At 42.9% G+C, this 20,109-nt stretch overlaps 1 protein-coding gene across 1 annotated transcript in view; it reads right to left on the bottom strand.

Annotated features, from left to right (window-relative positions):
- Window positions 1-6,045: 6,045 nt before the first annotated feature.
- The window catches only part of LOC126468197 (maltase 2-like), a 34,512-nt gene continuing 20,448 nt past the window's right edge, over window positions 6,046-20,109 (bottom strand). Inside the window, exons 6-9 of the mRNA XM_050096530.1 lie at window positions 17,357-17,558; window positions 12,510-12,955; window positions 10,887-11,030; window positions 6,046-6,276 (exon numbers count right to left, since the gene is read on the bottom strand). Of these exons, the coding sequence (XP_049952487.1) occupies window positions 6,189-6,276; window positions 10,887-11,030; window positions 12,510-12,955; window positions 17,357-17,558 (880 nt within the window). The 3' untranslated portion in view covers window positions 6,046-6,188. The remainder of the gene's footprint in view (window positions 6,277-10,886; window positions 11,031-12,509; window positions 12,956-17,356; window positions 17,559-20,109) is intronic.

Raw genomic sequence — 20,109 nt, 5'->3', positions numbered from 1 at the left:
CGTTTTAACTTAGTCTTCACTTCTCGACAGCAGAAACAACACATGGTCCGATTTCCACGTTAAACAGTAGTTTCCGTTTCCCCGATTGGGACAACTCACTGAAGAAGTGTCCAATAAAAGATTTACACCAGGCGATTGAGCCACACGAAATCATTATGATCTATATACGCTGATCGGAAAAAATAGTGACATCAAAAAGTAATTAATGTAGATTATTTAAAATTCGGGATTACTTTTCTCTAAGTAACATATTTCTGTGATTAATACTATAAGATCACAGGTTAATGTAGGCACGAGATAAGCCATTGTAAATGTGAAACGCCGGTATACACTCCTGGAAATGGAAAAAAGAACACATTGACACCGGTGTGTCAGACCCACCAACTTGCTCCGGACACTGCGAGAGGGCTGTACAAGCAATGATCACACGCACGGCACAGCGGACACACCAGGAACCGCGGTGTTGGCCGTCGAATGGCGCTAGCTGCGCAGCATTTGTGCACCGCCGCCGTCAGTGTCAGCCAGTTTGCCGTGGCATAAGGAGCTCCATCGCAGTCTTTAACACTGGTAGCATGCCGCGACAGCGTGGACGTGAACCGTATGTGCAGTTGACGGACTTTGAGCGAGGGCGTATAGTGGGCATGCAGGAGGTCGGGTGGACGTACCGCCGAATTGCTCAACACGTGGGGTGTGAGGTCTCCACAGTACATCGATGTTGTCGCCAGTGGTCGGCGGAAGGTGCACGTGCCCTTCGACCTGGGACCGGACCGCAGCGACGCACGGATGCACGCCAAGACTGTAGGATCCTACGCAGTGCCGTAGGGGACCGCACCGCCACTTCCCAGCAAATTAGGGACACTGTTGCTCCTGGGGTATCGGCGAGGACCATTCGCAACCGTCTCCATGAAGCTGGGCTACGGTCCCGCACACCGTTAGGCCGTCTTCCGCTCACGCCCCAACATCGTGCAGCCCGCCTCCAGTGGTGTCGCGACAGGCGTGAATGGAGGGACGAATGGAGACGTGTCGTCTTCAGCGATGAGAGTCGCTTCTGCCTTGGTGCCAATGATGGTCGTATGCGTGTTTGGCGCCGTGCAGGTGAGCGCCACAATCAGGACTGCATACGACCGAGGCACACAGGGCCAACACCCGGCATCATGGTGTGGGGAGCGATCTCCTACACTGGCCGTACACCACTGGTGATCGTCGAGGGGACACTGAATAGCGCACGGTACATCCAAAACGTCATCGAACCCATCGTTCTACCATTCCTAGACCGGCAAGGGACAATGCACGTCCGCATGTATCCCGTGCCACCCAACGTGCTCTAGAAGGTGTAAGTCAACTACCCTGGCCAGCAAGATCTCCGGATCTGTCCCCCATTGAGCATGTTTGGGACTGGATGAAGCGTCGTCTCACGCGGTCTGCACGTCCAGCACGATCGCTGGTCCAACTGAGGCGCCAGGTGGAAATGGCATGGCAAGCCGTTCCACAGGACTACATCCAGCATCTCTACGATCGTCTCCATGGGAGAATAGCAGCCTGCATTGCTGCGAAAGGTGGATATACACTGTACTAGTGCCGACATTGTGCATGCTCTGTTGCCTGTGTCTATGTGCCTGTGGGTCTGTCAGTGTGATCATGTGATGTATCTGACCCCAGGAATGTGTCAATAAAGTTTCCCCTTCCTGGGACAATGAATTCACGGTGTTCTTATTTCAATTTCCAGGAGTGTATTAATAGCCAGTGTAACCTCCAACATCTTAAATGCAAGCATGCAAACGCGCATGCATTGTATTGTACGTGTTCCGGATGTCAGTTTATGAGGTGGAGTTCCATACCTTTGTAATCGATTGGTCAATAAAGGGACACTAGAGTGCTTCTGCTGTAGTACGATATAGCTTCCCAAAAGTAACAACAGGTATAGATCCAATGTATCTAGCACGCAGAAACGTTGGTTACAGGCCCTCAGCTGACCTCCTTCTAACCAACACACTGCCAACTTCGAGACAGGGTCAACTTTCATCAGAAAACACAATAAACCTCCACCCTGCCCTCCGATGAGCTCTCGCTTGACAACACAGATGTCGCAAATGGCGGTGGGTTGCGGACAGTGGAATGTAAACTACAGGTATATGGCTCGGAGCTGTCCTTGAAGAAGTAATCGATTTGTGACAGGCATTTGTGTCACGGTGGTGCTAGCTGCTGCTCGAATTGCTGTTCAGGTGTAGTACGAGGCGCCAAACCCATACCCCGAACACAATGGTCTTCCTCGTAGGTAGCGTCTCGTGGCCGTCCGGAGACTGGTCTTCTTGCGAAAGAACATTTTAGTGAACACTGCTGCCAGCAGTCATGTACAGTGGCTACATTCCTGCCAAGTTTTTCTGCAATATCGCGGAAGGAAGATCCAGCTTCTTGTCGCCCTATTATACGACCGCGTTCAAACTCAGTGAGGTGTTGATGACGGCGTGTTTGTCATCTTAAAGGCATTGTTGACTAACAACATCTCATCATGTCCAATCTCACATACAACTAACCCTTACGACCGTCACAGCGTGTATTTAAGGCAAGGCTGATTTGCATCTGCACAGAGGCGCTATTTGCCCACTCTTATGCTACTAGCGTGAAATTTGAACAGCCTTAGATGTAGAAACACGCCTACTAACTGTGACAACTCCTTCTTGGTGTTGCGACTTTTTTCCGTCAGTGTATAAGCGGCAATCAACGGAAAACGAGACAAATGCAAGGAAAGTAAGTAAACTTTTTATTATTTCAAAAGTAATCGCCAAAACTTTTAATTCGTTTATCCAGTCGTGGAAAAAGATGGTCAAAGATTTCATCGAACAAGGTTTGCTGTTACCTGTGGAACCATGATTGTATCCAGGTGCGCATCTCTCCTTTCGAAACAATCGACAGCTGCGAATGTTTGTCTTCTGGGCTCCAAGAGTATGGAAACAGCATGTGTAGAGGTGGGGATTATGTAGAATACGGATCAGAGTTTCCCAGCGGAACATCTACGGTGTATTCAAACCAACCTTGGCAACATGTTGGCCCGCCCATAGGCAAAGGCAAACCTTTTTGCAAGAAATCACTGACCGTCTTATCTAGTTGTGGGATTAATGTATTAACAGCTATGGTGATTAATTTTGGAAAAATAAGCAGTTTACTTACTGTTTTCCATCTGCATCGTTTTCACTTTACTGCTCCACATACACTGAAGCGTCAAAGAAACTCGTATATGCATGCGTATTCAAATACAGAGATATGTAAACAGGCAGAATACTGCGCTGCATCGGCAACGCCTCTATAAGACAACAAGTTTCTGGCGCAGTTGTTAGATCGGCTACTGCTACTACAATGGCAGGTTATCAAGATTTAAAGGAGTCTGAACGTGCTGTAATAGCCGGCACACGAGCTATGGGACACAGCATCTCCGAGGTAGCGATGAAGTGGGGATTTTCTCGTATGACCATTTCACGAGTGTACCGTGAATATCAGGAATCCGGTCAAACATCACATCTCCGACATCTCTGAGGCCGGAAAGAGATACTGCAAAAAAGGGACCAACGACGAATGCAGAAAATCGTTCAGCGTGACAGAAGTGCAACCCTTCCGAAAATGCCTGCAGATTTCAGTACTCTTCCATCAACAAGTGCCAGTGCGCTAACCATTCAACGGAACATCATCGATATTGGCTTTCGGAGCCGAAGGCCCACTCGTGTACCCTTGATGACTGCGCGACACAAAGCTTTACGCCTCACCTGGGCCCGTCAACACCGACATTCGGCTATTGATGTCTGGAAACATGTTGCCTGGTCGGACGAGTCTCGTTTCAAATTGTATCTAGCGGATGGAGGTGTACGGCTATGGAGACAATCTCATGAATCGACGGAACCTGAACGTCAACAGGGGACTGCTCACGCTGGTAGAGGCTTCGTAATGGTGTGGGGCGAATGCAGTTGGATTTATATGGGACCCCTGATACGTCTAGATACGACACGTACGTGAGCATCCTGTCTGATCACCTGTGTCCATTCATGTCCATTGTCCATTCCGAAGGACTTGGGCAATTCCAACCGAACAATGTGACACCTCACGCGTCCAGAATTGTACAGAGTGGCTCTAGGAACACTCTTCTCAGTTTAAATATTTCCGCTGGCCTCCAAACTCCCCAGACGTGAATACTATTGAGCATATCTGGGATGCCTTGCAGCGTGCTTTTCAGAAGAAATCTCCACCCCCTCATACTCTTACGGACTTACGGACAGCCATACAGAATTAATGGTGTCTGTTCCCTCCAGCACTACTTCAGACAGTAGTCGAGTCCATGCCATGTCGTGTTGCTGCACTCCTGCGTGTTCGTGGGGGCCCTACACGATGTTAGGCAGGTGTACCAGTTTCTTTGGCTCTTCAGTGCATTATGTTCTTTCACCATGTGTGAAATAGGGTGGTCTGTAGCTTTTACATATGTTAAATTTAGCACACATTTTTAAATATTTATGTTATTCTATATCTTAAAAATTTATTAAAGATATTACATTTTACCTCTTCTACATTATTAAATATATATCTTTACAGTTGTCTGTAAATTGTATTTTTCTACAGTCACTTGCACCAGTCATTGCAAACTTCTTCTACAAAAATGCTCTCTCTGCTCTTTTAAGTACTTACTACTCGCTTGCATGCCTCTGCTGTAATTTTTAGGTGACTTGATAATTTAATTCGCACATTTATTGTCCATTGTCTTGTTTCGTAAATCTGTTGATATGTTTTAGTTTCTATTTTCTCGTTTTTTATCTGGTGATAGCTGGAAAGGCAGTTTTAATAAAGTACCATTTAGCCAAGACAGCGACCTACAAAATCAAAATATTAGTCAGCTGATTGGAATACACACACACAGCAACAACAGGGTAAATATAAATGGAGTTATTGACTTCACATAGTCATTTTTGCACAAAAAAATATTTATGGTTGTTGTCATATTTTAACTCCTCCATCTGAAACGCAAATTGATGCGTTTGGCTTCATTATTTACGATAACGTTTAAACTTTCTCATCTTGACGTATTTGGCAACAGACTAAGAGTTCACTTGAGCATTTATGTTAGTCCTGTCACCACAGTTTAATTTGTCATCACAAGGGGAAGAAGAAGGCGAATGTAGGCGGTATAAAAATTAAATCACTCTTTCTCTCGGTACGTGTTTGTGGTCGAAGTGACATCGGAAGGACGTCGAACACCGTTACAAGAAACAAAGAAATTGTGTATGGCATTTGTCATCAATTGCGATGAAGCAAATAAATGGGTGAGTTAAGTAAGTCCTTTGTCCTTGGTTCCATTGTTTCATTGCAGTTCTTAATGTTTCACTTAAGTATTACTATCTCCAGATTCATAATGCTGCAATGCAAGTTCATTACGTCTGCCTGATGAAACCAGAGCCATAAGAAAAAGTAAAAGTGTCATTCATTATTAAGGCCAGGAAAGAAGAAATATTGTAGTATGTGGTAGTACATCGTAAACAAAAATAGCTATAAATAAGAGAAACGGTATGGTAGGTTCCAAGCGTTCAGTGACGCATACAAAGCTTTCTGCTTATCACCGTATTATGTAGTATCAACAATATAGTTTCCACATGACACTTTTAAAACAGTGTACAAAATTATGGTCCAAAATGGTTCAAATGGCTCTGAGCACTATGGGACTTAACTTCTGAGATCATCAGTCCCCTAGAACTTAGAACTACTTAAACCTAAGTAACCTAAGGACATCACACACATCCATGCAGGAGGCAGGATTCGAACCTGCGTCCGTAGCGGTCGCGCGGTTCCAGACTGTAGAGCCTAGAACCGCTCGGCCACTTCGGCCGGCTACAAAATTATAAAACTAAAATATTCACAGGATTCTTCTTGCTGTATGCAGCTACTTGCAAGAAACACACACTGGACAGTTAGTATTAGGTTAAAAGAAATTTGTATGTTATCCACTGGTGAGAAAATAAATAATCTTTTCCGAGTGAAATGAAATGCAAAAGCGTATTTTATTTGCGTGTCAAACAAGAGTAGTTAATGTCATGTCACACTGGCGTAGCATTACAAAAACTCTCAATAATGATGTTTGTAACAGGCAGATTCCAGAAAGTTGTAGAAAGTGAGGCAGGATCCCATCGACTGGAGGGTGCGCCCGTGGAGCTCACTTACTTCCTCCGGATCTTGGTCGGCGCCGTAATGATGGTCACAGACTCGTGGCCAGAGAGCGTTAGCGAAGAGGCATCCACCGCCGAGCTGCAGGAACAAGAAGAGGGGATTCGGGTAACAGTGCTTCTCCCACCGTCTCAAGTTTCTGCTGCTGAGATGTTTCGCAGTCGTGAATTTCAGCTAGATCATGTTTAACATAGCAGTAGCATATCGCACAGAGATCCTTTGATAACATACGTGGTGTCAATCATTCGTCTGTTCTATTATCCACTGTGATATCTTAGTGTATTCTTGTGTAAAATGATCATCTGAAAGTATGTCTTCGTTTAGTAAGGTGCGAATTTCGTAAGGCGTTCAGGTCCCTGAATTACAATAATGTGTTTATAATTACACTGAAACGACTTGGAAGATCATTTGAATGTATATATAAAAGATATTATGAGATGTATGTAAACAATTGTAATAGAATCTAGTCGAATTGAACCTGTAAATGCCGAGGGAATTATATTTGGAAACGACACACTAGAAGCAGTAGATGAGATTAGCTTTTTGTGCAGGAAGTATATGACGAGAGCCGAAGCAGAGGGAATACAAAATGTAGATTGGCTCTGACAAGGAAAGCGTATCTGAAAAAGAGAAATTAGCGTCGCATATAGCTTCAAGTATTATTTCGCTAAAAAACAAATAGCCAATTACGTCTACTACTTTTAGTGTCTCATTTCTTAATATAATTTCCAGAGAATCGCTTGATTTAACTCAACTACATCCCATCAGTCTTATTTCACTTTTGTCGACATTCATCTTATAATTTCTCTTCAAGACTCCATCCATTCCGTTCAACTGTTATTGCAAATCTTTTGCTGTCTCTGACAAAATTTTTTATTTCTTCATCCTTTTTTACACTATTTTCTTCAGTTATTGCTCGATTTACAGATTGAATAACACTATGTAACCGTATTTCACCCCCTTCTCAGCCACTGCTTCCCTTTCGATATCCTTCGAATCTTTCCTGCAACTGTACACGTTATAAGTAACGTTTCGCTCCCTATCTTTTTCCCTGCTACTTTCAAACTTTCAAAGCGTGTAGGCCAGTAAATACTGTCAAATACTTTCTCTGAATCTACAAATACTACAAAAGCATGTTTGTCTTTCTTCACCATATCTTCTGAGATTAACCATATGATCAATATAGCCTCGCGTGTTCCTGCATTTCTCCGGAATCGGAGCTGATCTGCTCCGTAGCCGACTTCTTCCTATTTCTCCATTCTTACGCCAATAATTCGTGTTGGTATTTTGCAACTATGACTTACTAAACGGATAACTCAGTAGTATTTACACCGGTCGGTACCTGGATTCCTTGCAGATGGAATTATTACATTCTTCTTGAAGTATGAGGCTGCTTTGCCTGTCTCATAAATCCTGTAGACTAGGTGAATTATTTTTGTCGTTGTACGATCTCCTACGGATCGCAATAATTCTAAGAGAGCGTCATCTACACCAGAGGCCGCGTTTCCACCAAGGTCTTTCAGTGCTCTGACTAACTATCCTCACAGTATTTCATCTTTATGTTCTTCCTCTTCCTTTTATATAATACTGACTTGAAGTTCATTTCCCTTGTATAGTCCTCCCATATATAACTTCTACCTTTCAGCTTCCCCTATTTTGCTTAGCACTGAACTATCAGTTGAACTGATTATATGCGTACAGGTCCTTCTCTTTTCTATAAAGATCACTTTAATTTTCCTATAGGTGCCATCTATCTTTCTTCTATTCATGAATGCTTCTACATCCTTGCATTTGCCCTCTAGCCATCCGTGCTTAGCCATTTTCTAACCATCTGTATTCACTTTCACCTGTTTATTTTATGCACTTTTATATTTGTTTCTTTCTTCAGTTACATTCAATCTTTCTTATCCTGGACAAGGATTTCTGCTAGGCCTTGTCTTCATAACCATTTGATCGTATGCTGCCCTTCTGCAGTTCGTAACCAATAAACTATTATCCAAGCCCACACCAACCCTTGCGAACATCCTACAGTTCTTCGAAATCTTTGTCTCGCCATTATGTAATCAGTCTGAAACTATGGTGTCCCAGGTCTTTTCCACGTATACAGTTTTCTTACATGATACGTAAATCAAGTCGTAATGTTTACTAAAATTCTACCAGGCGGCTTCCTCTTTCATTCCTTTCCCTCAGTTGACTCTTTTTCCTTCTCTTTCTTTTCCCATTATCGAATTTCAGTAGCCCATTGGCATTAAATGTTCCTCTCTCTTTGTTTATCTGAAGAATTTCTTTTATCCCACCATCCATTCTTTCAATCTCTTCATTATCTGCGATACTAGTTGGCGTAAAAACTTGTACTACAGTATTGGTTGTTGCTTTCGTATCCATCTAGGCTATGATAATGCGTTTTCAATGCTGTTCATAGTAGCCTACCCACACCCCATTCTCTTATTCGTTAATAGACCTACTCCCGCATTACCCTTATTTTATTTTATATTTATAACCCTGTTCTCACCCGACCAGAAATCCTGTTCCTTCTAACATCAAACTTCACTAATTCCCACTATAACTAACTGCAACGTAACCATTTCCCTTTTTTGCCTGTTCACCCCACTCTGAGATCTAACATTTTTGTTGTTTCTGATGATGATGTCTTCCCGAGTAGTTCCCGACCGGATATCCTAATGGGGGACTATCTTATCCGAGAAGATGCCATCATCATTTAACCATACAGTAAAACTGCATTAGCAGAACATCAAGCCCAACCTGACTGTTGTTACAAGGTCACATCGGTCAATGGTCCACAGTGATGCCCCTGCAATTACTGGAAAGGCTGCTGCCCTTCTTCAGGAACCAGAAGTTAGTATGGCTTCTCTTCCACTGCAGCTGCACTTACATACTGTGACTGAGGCATGCGAGTTACATCAACTGGGGAGATTACTGGGGAGGGAGGGATATACAATATATTCGTCCTGGATCTACGGCTCCTGCCGCATTCCAGCGTCCATAATAAGTTATTTTGTATGTCCTCAATAGTTAAAATTTTATCGGTCATACTTCTTTCTATCCGTTGAATCAATTTAAGTCACGTTCTTGCTCCGTACCTTCTGTTTGTCGGTCTATATTCAAATACGGTTTTGGGCATTCCTTCTTGTCCCATTCTAGTTAAGCGTCCAAAGCAAGAAAGTTGTCTGCGTTGTACTTCATCCATTATGATATCTTTCTTATGTGTTATTGCACGCATATTCTCATTTGTTCTATGTTCCTAACGTGAGGTCCTTGATCCTCGTCTTAAAAAGTCAATTTCTACAGCTTAGATTTCCTACGGTTCTTTTCCGTAACCGCCCAATACTTCGAACGATAGATGGTGATTGGCCCAGTACTGGCTTTATATATACTTGCGTATTAAGTTCCGTTTTGTATCCGACTTTCGTGGACGACGAAAAAGAGCTCAGATTTAAGATTTCTCTTCTTCCTGAGCTCAATCCGTTTCTCTAGTCATTTTCAGGTGTTCCTTCTTTATTAATTGTGATATCGATAGCTACGATGCCACGGCGTAGGTACCAGATCGTTGGTTGGCACTCCGACACCGACACCGATGACAGCTCCCTCTAGTCGGCGCTGTGCAGCTCTACGAGCCCCTCTCCGGATTCAGCCCATTTGATGGAGAGCAGACGACCAAGCAACATTGTTTCTATTTCATAGTGGCCGAGCCACTACTTGTAACTTTATAACTTGATGTACGGCTTCGCACCTATGTGTTTTTCTCAGCCAAAGTTACGTAAGGCTAATGTAATCCTAATTCTTCTTATAGTAAAGGTGATTTAAATTCTGACTGCAGTACCGAGATTTTTTCCTCACCTGCTCCTACTCGCTTCCTACATTCGGCCTACCCTTCAGTTTACAGGAGCAGATCCAGGCGGGATACAAAATTAATTAAACTTGCTATTTATTTACAACTATTACTATTACCGATGGTTATATTTTCTGATATTCCAAGATGTGCTTATTGCGTTTTCGTTAAGTGTTCCATCTCAGTGCCAAAATTCAGTCCCCATTTCCTATGCCCTTCACTACTTTCCTCACCATATCGGAGATATCGTCTTCATCGGTCGCAACCACGAATTGGTCATCTGCGAATAAAAAGGTATGCGCACTGTGTGGTCCTTTATCTGAATGGGGCTTCATCTGTAATAATATTAGTGGACCGAATGTCGAGCCATATAGATCGCCAGTGCTAATTTGTCCACAATCGGAAGCCAACAACAGCCACTGACTATGTTTGCTGCATGGATTCTTGAATCCTCGGTGTTTTACTTTCTAACTAGTTTCATACTTCATTGTTCGTTTCTGCAAAGTTTCAGTGTTTGTGTCTGATGGTTATACAATTCCAATTCTTATTAAAAATGAAACTCCTCTAGCTGTACTTAAGATTTCATATTTATTTTTTGTTAAGTACAGCTGGAGGAGGTTCATTTTTAATAAAAATTTATACCAGTTGATGTCCCACCATCATCCAATTTACACATGGATGTACGAAGAATTGTATTTCTCTCTGCAGTAACTTCATTTCCATTTTGTGGGACGGAGAATATCCTGTTCGAATTCCTGGCCTCCGCATCGTCTTTGAACCGCAAGGTCTGTGTCTCTCTACACCTCTGGAAACTCGATTACCGACAAAGAGCTTAGCTTACCCCTGCAGCAGTGGGCTGGATATACTGGAGGCGCTGACGACGAAAGAGCTGCTGGACAGGCCAAGCACGCTGACGAGATCCACACTGGCTGGTTCGGTGCTCAAGTTCACAGCCACAGCCACTTCGGTGCCGTCAGTCGCAGTCCTGCCAACAACACAGCATCGCTCCAGTACAATACAAGTGATGCCTTGCAGGTACACTACAGCTTACACAAACACTTCTCCCATCGCTTATATTAAGATGATGTACCGTTTAAGAAATAATCTGTAGCATACTGATGACTTACCTGTTTTCTGTTGAAAAAAATCTACCAAGTCATACAGTATCTGATCAAAGATGTCTGGACAACACTATGTAATGCGGAATAGACTAATAGATATCAAGAGATGACAAATGCAGTATTGCTGAGAGTGGTAGTGGCGATGATCAAGAGTATAAGAACTTTTTTTTATCTTATCGTATGTCTAGGGGTCCCCATCGGGCTGACCATTTGCCGGGTGCCGGTCTTTCAATTTGACACCACTTCAGGGACCTGCAGTCGATGAGGATGAAAGGATGATGATGAGGACAGCACAACACCCAGTCCCTGGGTGGAGAAAATTCCCCGACTCAGCCAGGAATAGAACCCGCGCCCAGAGGATGGCAATCCGTCACGCTGACCATTCAGTTGGCAACGGCCTTGCCGCAGTGGGTACACCAGTTACCTTGAGATCACCGCAGTTAAGCGCTGTCGGGCGTGGTCGGCACTTGGATGGGTGGCCACCCAGGTTGCCATGCGCTGTTGCCATTTTTCGGGGTGCACTCAGCCTCGTGATGCCAATTGAGGAGCTACTCGACCGATTAGTAGCGGCTTCGGTCAAGAATACCATCATAATGACCGGGAGAGCGGTGTGCTGACCCCACACCCCTCCTATCCGCATCCTCCACTGAGGATGACACGACGGTCGGATGGTCCTGGTAGGCCACTCGTGGCAGGGCCGGACAGTATAAGAATAATGATGTTGTAGGTGGAAAGGATGATGATCTGGATGGTGATTACATTAATGGTGTGGATTTAAGATGATAATGATGGTTGCAGTGCTATCAGCAATAGTAATAGTGATATTTATCATGATTATTGGAATGGTGCCTGTCCTTGTGTTGATGATGGTATTGACTACTGTCGATGATGATGGTCATCATGTTGATTGAGGTTGAGATAGTGATGATTGTAATGCTGATAGTGGTAGTGGTAATCCTGACGATGCTGATTGTGCTCGTGATGAAGATGGTAAACTTGATAATGGTCCAGATGATGGCAGTGGTGACTCTGTTCAAAAATGAATGTGTGTGAAATCTTATGGGACTTAACTGCTAAGTTCATCAGTCCCTTACACACTACTTAACCTAAATTATCCTAAGGACAAACACACACACCCATGCCCGAGGGACCAGCCGCACAGTCCATGACTGCAGCACCTTGGACCGCTCGGCTAATCCCTCGCGGCAGTGGTGACTCTGATCATGATGATAATGGTGACTTTGACCATGACTACGAGGATGACAGTGAAGATGGCCAAATGCTAAGAACCGGACCCATGGAGTGAAGTCCAACATTTTACTTGCTATGAATTGAGTGCAGACCTGGAGAACGCAAAGACGGTGCCGGAACTCTTGACTGCGCTGGCGCCAGTCTGCACAGCTGATTCCTGCCTCAGCGCCACCAGCTGGCGGTAGGTCTTGAGGTGGCTCCTATCGGCCTGCTCCTGGGCCGCGGCGTTCAGCGTGACGTAGTTCTCGTTCACTGGCAGCCAGGTCGAGTCGCCGGTGCTGAAGCCGGCGTTCTTGGTATCGTCCCACTGGAAGGGCGTCCTCTCTGGGTCTCTGGAGTTCCCGAGAGTGACGCCGTCCAAGCAGCCTTGAGGGTCGTGGGCCACCTCGCACGTCATGTTGTAGTTGTCCTCCATGCCGATCTCTTCTCCGTTGTAGGTGACGGCGGTTCCCGGCAGCAGCGTCACCAGCATGTTCATCCCGTCCACCAGCTCTGGGCTGTACCGGCTGGCCACGCGGTGCTGGTCGTGGTTGCCGATCTGCGGAGAAAACAGTACTGCTGTAAGCTGGAAGAGTATACAGTTCCAAAAAAATCTTCAGTTATTCAGTTGTTGCACTCACACTACCATTCACGCATATTACACGTAAGAGATTACCATGGGATGATGATGTTGGATACGTGGGGCGCTCAACTGCGCGGTCATCAGCGCCTGTACAAATACCCCATTTTTACACAGTCCAATTTTTTACGCAATCCGATCGAGCCACGATGATGATGATGATGATGAAATAATGGGTACAACACAAACACCAAGTCCCCAAGAAAAAATTACCACGGGAAGATATAGGAAACAAGTAACATTTCAGCTAAGATCCGACTTTCGTCCAGTGCATAGCCTATAAACACATTTTTCGACTTCTGATTTGTGTTTGCGATGTTCTTAAAGCCTAGACCATTTAAGAAATTTGCAACATTTGATTCGTTCGCTTTTACTCAATTTGACGATTATTTGTGGTTGTTTATGAGTCAAGAACAGACTCCAGTTTACCACTGCTGACCGGTTGATGATGATACGAACAGTAGGGGAGAGTGTTGCACCTTGGAATACTTGTCTATCCTACCATGTTACGGAAGTTTAATAACACAATGTTTATTCCATTTTGAAATGATGGCATTCAAATTGCCTGTGCTACAGTCTTTTTCTGAAAATTCAAAAATTACTCCGGAAAGGTAAGATTTATCCAAATTTGGAAAACTGCTCCAAGTTACAACGTGGTCGTGTACCGAGCGGCAAACATTCTATTCAAATTTTAAAATGTTGCGGTCGAGAAAATCTTATCGGTACTGAATGTGATAGTCTGTTACATTATAACTCTGCTACACCCCAATAATCAATAACATAAGTCAAATTAAGAAGTACTATCATCAGAAACCAGTTACAAATCAAAAATGTTTTGAAATGGAAGTTAATGATAGCTAATACAAATTTCCATTTCCAAGAGAGGAAAAATAGTTAAAAGCTAAAAAATTCAGTGCATTTCCTAATATCACGTGTTCCATAGTATAAGTCGTTCCGTTTCAAGGCGCAAAATGGTGTACGACTCATGAAGTATGGATTAACCCTCCACACATTATGTAACTAGTTTACTCATTACAAAACTCTGTAACTGAAGAATTAACAAAATACTGCAGATAGCTTTAATGTGTCACACAGCACTTAAATATGTAGAATCTGTAATATTTACAACCGCCACAAAAAACACAACCTCATGCCTCACAGCAACAAAAACAGTAGAAAATGTCAGAAACTTGTTATGGCGACCTGTACTGCGCGTTCCTTCATGTGAACTGAAACACTGGCCAAGAACATTTATGTGTTCTTAGGTACCCTAAGCTCAAGCTACAACACTCTCCTCTACGTTTTACTTTGAGCAAAACCTCTTGTATGTCTGCCCTTTCAAATTCAGACACGAAGAAGATGCATTTATATGGGATAAACTACGTGAAAGTTCGAAAAGTGTATCCAAGAGCAGATTGACTCCTAAAAACACACTACAGCACACAAATGTACGATAGCTACACACATCCGAAAACCAAACAACATAATGTCGATAAATGATTTCAAACATCCCTCATTATCGACAAACTGAAAAGATTAATAATGATGGAATATATAAAATAATCAAAATGTGCATCAGTAATATTTTCAGAAATAATAAGTATCCTGCAACATATAAGCACGAACATAAATGCTTATCTTTTTACTGCATTAGAATACAGAAAAAGTTTAACAGTTACTATCTGCCGCTGTGTGTACTTTTTCTCACGAGTACTGCTATGCAATCGATAGATATATTAAAAAGAGGTAATTCGTAGTGCAAACAGATACGTTTCTAACTTTTGTCTTGGACAAAATTATCCCAGAAACAAAGACACTTCAGACGCCAAAATTTTGACTAAGATTTATGTAATGGTCCCTTTAAGCGTGCCCTACGTTTCAGAACGAACTGTTGTTAGTTGCATCGTTACTAACAACCATAACGGTCGTTTGCGGAATAAACTGGATAATAACGACTAAATACTAAATAACGCACTTTCACCAATATCAAGATCTTCACCAGCTGATAAACACGAGGAAAGCAATAAGAAAGGAACTGCTGCAGTTGGTTAAGTGTTAATTGTTTTTCGATTTAATTTAGTTATAGTATGACACCAGATGATAGTCGAAACAAAATTGTACCAACGAACTTGGAGGGGTTGTTGAAGATGTCTTGACAGAAAAAAAGAACTGACGATATCAACCCAAGTCTGGAAACTTCATTCGACGACGGTGAAGGATATCAAACATATAGCAGTCAGCTGTCTACGTCACATCACCCCTTCGACAGGGACCTTTAATTTTTACTCCAACGAACAGCAAGCAGAATTCCTCGCAGTGGTCCGAAGGCATTCAGGTTACTAGAAGACGTCGAAAGCATCCACGCAAACGTTGGTCCCTGTAAATCCGATGCTCTGTAGCCTATTTGAATGGCGTTTGTAGACATGTATTTCCATCCTCAATTTGTTCCTCAAGGCACGCTCTACAACCCCTCGAAATTTGTCGCTATCATTTTCTTATGCAAAGTGTAGTAGATACAATTATACAGGGTGATTCTAAAGGTTCTTCTCAAATTGGAGGAGGATTCGAAATACGACATTGGAATAGGAACTTGATCTTGAAAGTAACCCCGAGCCAGTGAAACCTTTGGAGTGTTAGGAACAGCAGCGGCATTCAGTGTAAATTCTCCTTAAACTTAGTGGACTATTCACTTAGTACGCACCATCAGAGTCCTATGTAACCAGTGGTATGGTTACGTCGATTCCCTGATCTGACGCTTCTTGACCTTTTTGATGGGGTCACATCAAAAGCCTCGTGACATCAGTTCTCAACGAAGAAACACTTCACATTCGGGTAATTCAAGAGCGATGAGGTTCCTGCTATTTCTGGTGTTTACACCAGAATTTTCTACGAAGATGCTACGCCTGTACTGAGTGTAGTGTTCGCCATTTTGGACACCTTCTGTAATGTACATCTTTGTTGAGTTAAAACAGTATCTTGTCTCTGCTGAATGTAAGGCACGGGTGCACTGATTGTCGTTGTTTTGACATCCCAAAGCGTTCAAAAGCCAACATCGTAAGTTCCAACTCCAACGTTCCAAAGTTGTTCTTTTTCAACTCCTCTATTAGTTTCCTTCAATTTGTGCACAACGTTTTCAGTCACCCTTTATAGCGAAATAGACAGTTTACCATGTACCATGTTACCATCATGAGAAATGTAGCTACATGTCCTTTGAGCTAAAGAATTCATTTTAATGCTGGATGACTGCAGTAAGACAATGGATGCAACTGTAACCATTTGACCAGTAATTCTATTTGTTACTCTGTGAGTGTGAGCTTTCCAGGTTTTCTAACTGTTAAAGCATTTCCTTGGCTAGGGCACGAACAACAGTGAGACTAAAACAAAACTATTCAACTGTTTCAATTATTTATTACAGAATGAATAGCGTGTCTCGTGCGTCAAGTCCGATCAAGACACAAAGAAAAAAATTATGGGAGATGGTTTCAGTTTGGTGTAGATCATTCAGACACTAAAGTAATTATAGTGCATTCAAGCACTTTACAAATTACAATTGCTCCATCTGTCTTTTGTAAATAAAAAGAACTTCAATATGGTTCTCTCTATCTCTTAGCCCATCCTTCGTGTTAACAGTCAAATTATGATGAATACAACTTGAGCATTTCAGTGTGGGTAATTAGTTTACCTCCAAAGTAGTATGTAGGAAAACGGAGCGAATGTGTTCTACAGCTCGGAGAGGTCTTGAGATTCGCGAAACTAGGGTGAGAGAGAGAGACTCGAAAATCTTTTAACATTTTCCACACACTGACATATGCTGTTATTAGGCTACTCTGTAAAATTTTGGAAATTTGTGGTAAGGTCGTATGGGACCAAACTGCTGAGGTCATCGGTCCCTAAGTGTACACACTACTTAATCTAACTTAGACTAACTTACGCTAAGGACAACACACACACCCATGCCCGAGGGAGGACTCGAACCTCTCCGACGGCTGGAACGGGTGGGAGGGGGGGGGGGGGGGGGGGGCAGGCACGGGAACTGTGACAAGACGGCCATAGACCGCGCGGCTACCCCGCGCGGCCGGCTAAACTGTAGCAGAGTAATATTCATTAGTATATTAGGTACAAACCCAGTGAAGTTAATTCCACTACATGGGTTTTCGGTTTGCACTCGCTATTTGGAAACTGTATATACAAAAGTTAACTGTCAAGCCGCCAATGCAACATACATCGCTCTATACCTCTACTGTAAGGTATGTCGTCCATAGCTAAAGAGAAACACAAAACACATCGTAACACAGGAACAAATCACAAGAATTAACGTACCACCCAATTGGACCACACTCCACGTTGGTTGACAACATCGATCCAGTTACCGATGATTTCGACAAAGTCCTCAGCAGTGGATTCGGCGTTGAGGTCGGTGATGAGCACGAAGTTGAAGGAGAAGTCAGCCCCAGGATTTGTCGCGTTACCGTAGTAGCCCATAATCTGGTCCACCGTGCCATAGGCCTCGGTCATCATCGTCCTGGAAGATCAACCAACATCCTACACTGTCATCTGATCTGGGACACATACCGACAGCCTCGTTGAACATGACATTAGTTTTCCCTATGACAATACCTTAGATGCCTCAGAGCTCCACGGGGTAACGTCTGTATCGTGTGGATGCAGGTAAGTACGTTTCGTGAAGTCTGGTATGCTTAGCCGGTTGGTGCTATTAGTTCACAATTCATGAAACCCAGAATACCGAGTTCTGATTCCTGCGCGTCTCATAGTTCTCTATTCTTTCATGTAATCATCGTAGTTAACAGATTCAAATATTTTTATTTTATCGCGGCTAATGATAGGAATTTTAATCGTAAAATGTGCCTTGTGTTTGCCAACAATATTTATGAGTTAACCGGCTATTTATATCGATTTTAAGTGTGATCGAGGTAGCCAGCAAAGAGTAATATGGATTTACATAACGATTTGAAAAATTGAAGCAAACTGAACAGCTGTGTCGATTCAGTCCGGAGATCCTAAGCAATACACCCTCAAACCCTGACTTTTCACCGTCTTAGAGGACCAATGAAAGACACATTTGATGAAATATACACTTCTACCCTTTAGAGACTGAAATGACTGAAACGATTTCATAAATTCACTATTAGCTACATTAATTGGCGTATTGTCACAAAACCCAACATTCTTACACAAAAACTCAAAATTTGTAGCTACACTTCAGATTTTTGCCACGAGCGGGCAGCTGGGAGTATTCAGACGCCGAAAAATGGCATCAGCGGCTTATAACAGTTTGACGAATAACACTTACCAAAGAGTCGAATGTGCTGACTCCAGTCACACGAGGTTAAAGTTTACGGTTCCTTTTAAGTCTGCGAGGAGACCGTTAGAGGACACGTGTATCTGGACATACTGGAAAATTAGCTCATGACGCAACTAGAGACCGACAATGTGGGCTTCATCTACCAACAGATGGTACTCCACCCAACTTCTAGGATGATAGTGAATGCTTAAATAGGAAACAGAGAAGACTATGGAGCGGTCGTGATGAGTGTGATCGTCAGCAATTCATGTTACGTCCTCCGCGCTCTCCCGACATAACCCCATACGATGTTTCTGTGTGGGGTTATGTGAAAGATTCAGCGTTCACGCTTCTTCTGCCAACAAACCTACCAAACTGCGAGTTCGCATCGACAGTGCTTTTGAACAGATTGATAGGGACATGCTGCGTCGAACATGGGAAGAATATGGTTATCGACTTGTCAGCAGAATCAGTAAAAAGGGCACCATATGGAGTACTTGTAATATATCAAGAATAAGCTTTTTGAGTTTTTCTACGTGTCTGCAAAGTCCAGCGACAATATATGAAACATTATATGCACAGAAAATCTGTGAAATCACTTCAGTCATTTACTGTAACCTTGTATTTGTTATAACAATTTTAATTCCCAGGCATATTCACATTTTATGTTTTTCGATTAGCTGTGTCGACGGTGTCAACAGGTAAAATTCAGATTAATATGCTGTACAGAAGGACCATGCACTGTCAGGAGTGACAGAGTCTTTTGCTGAAATTGGTGATGGTGGTATCTACAGGACGCTCAACAACGAGTTCATCAGCAGCCTTTCTAAACCAAGTGGAAACGGTTTTTTTTTTAAAGTTATGCATCAACAGGTAAAATATAAAATGTACCTCTCAGTCATCCTGTACACTCTCTTTCACTCACGCTCTCATACGCAAGACATAATGATAAATATATAGTCATTGTATGGTTAAAAAGCACAGACTAACATAAGAGGAATAGTGCCTGGTTGATCAATGGGAAAATAAAAGATGAAGCCATCGCCCTGGAAAAACATTAAAAATTTTTTACCTACGAAGTTATGTATAAGGTGAGATATCACATAGAATACTGAACCACGAACTACGTTCTATTCATTGATCCTGAAATAGAGGGCAGATTAGATGGTAAGTCGGTTCCAGACCTCGTATTTTGATATAAAAGGCATTCAGTTAAAATGTGGTGTACACATACCTGGTATTGATGCGCTTTATCAGCTGTCGTTTGCTGAAGTCCCAGTATAATAGTGTAAGGTAATACAGTTCTTAACCCGAAGGCTGGTATGAACACTTCAGTGTTTATTTAACTAGGCTTGGGCCAATTGGACATAATATGACCTTGCCATCCTCAAACTGACTTACGTAGCCAAATATAGTGTGGCCTGCAGTTTGAAAGCGTGTAGTCCTGTTGAAAAATTAAGCTAAATTTGCAACTGAAGTTTTGGAATGGGTTTTACCCTGACTTCAAACCATCTAACCGATAATCTCATCCGATTTGGAAGGTTTAGTGACAACGGTGGTGCCTTCGCAAGCATAGCGGGAAATTCACTGAAACGTCTCTGAAGTAAACCAATTAATAAGTCGTAGCCAGGACTATTGTTGCATTAATTAATAGATGTGTAATCGGCCTAGTCTTGTAGACGAAAATTTTGTAAGACAAATGTATTTCCCCCTTGTACTATCTGAACCTGAGCGTCTAGGGTAACATTTAAAACCCACAAGTAATGACAAG

This window comes from Schistocerca serialis, chromosome 1, assembly GCF_023864345.2.
Source record: "Schistocerca serialis cubense isolate TAMUIC-IGC-003099 chromosome 1, iqSchSeri2.2, whole genome shotgun sequence".
Taxonomy (NCBI): domain Eukaryota; kingdom Metazoa; phylum Arthropoda; class Insecta; order Orthoptera; family Acrididae; genus Schistocerca; species Schistocerca serialis.
The sequence above is the reverse complement of the archived record's forward strand: the minus strand, read 5'-3'. Positions and strand labels throughout refer to the sequence as shown.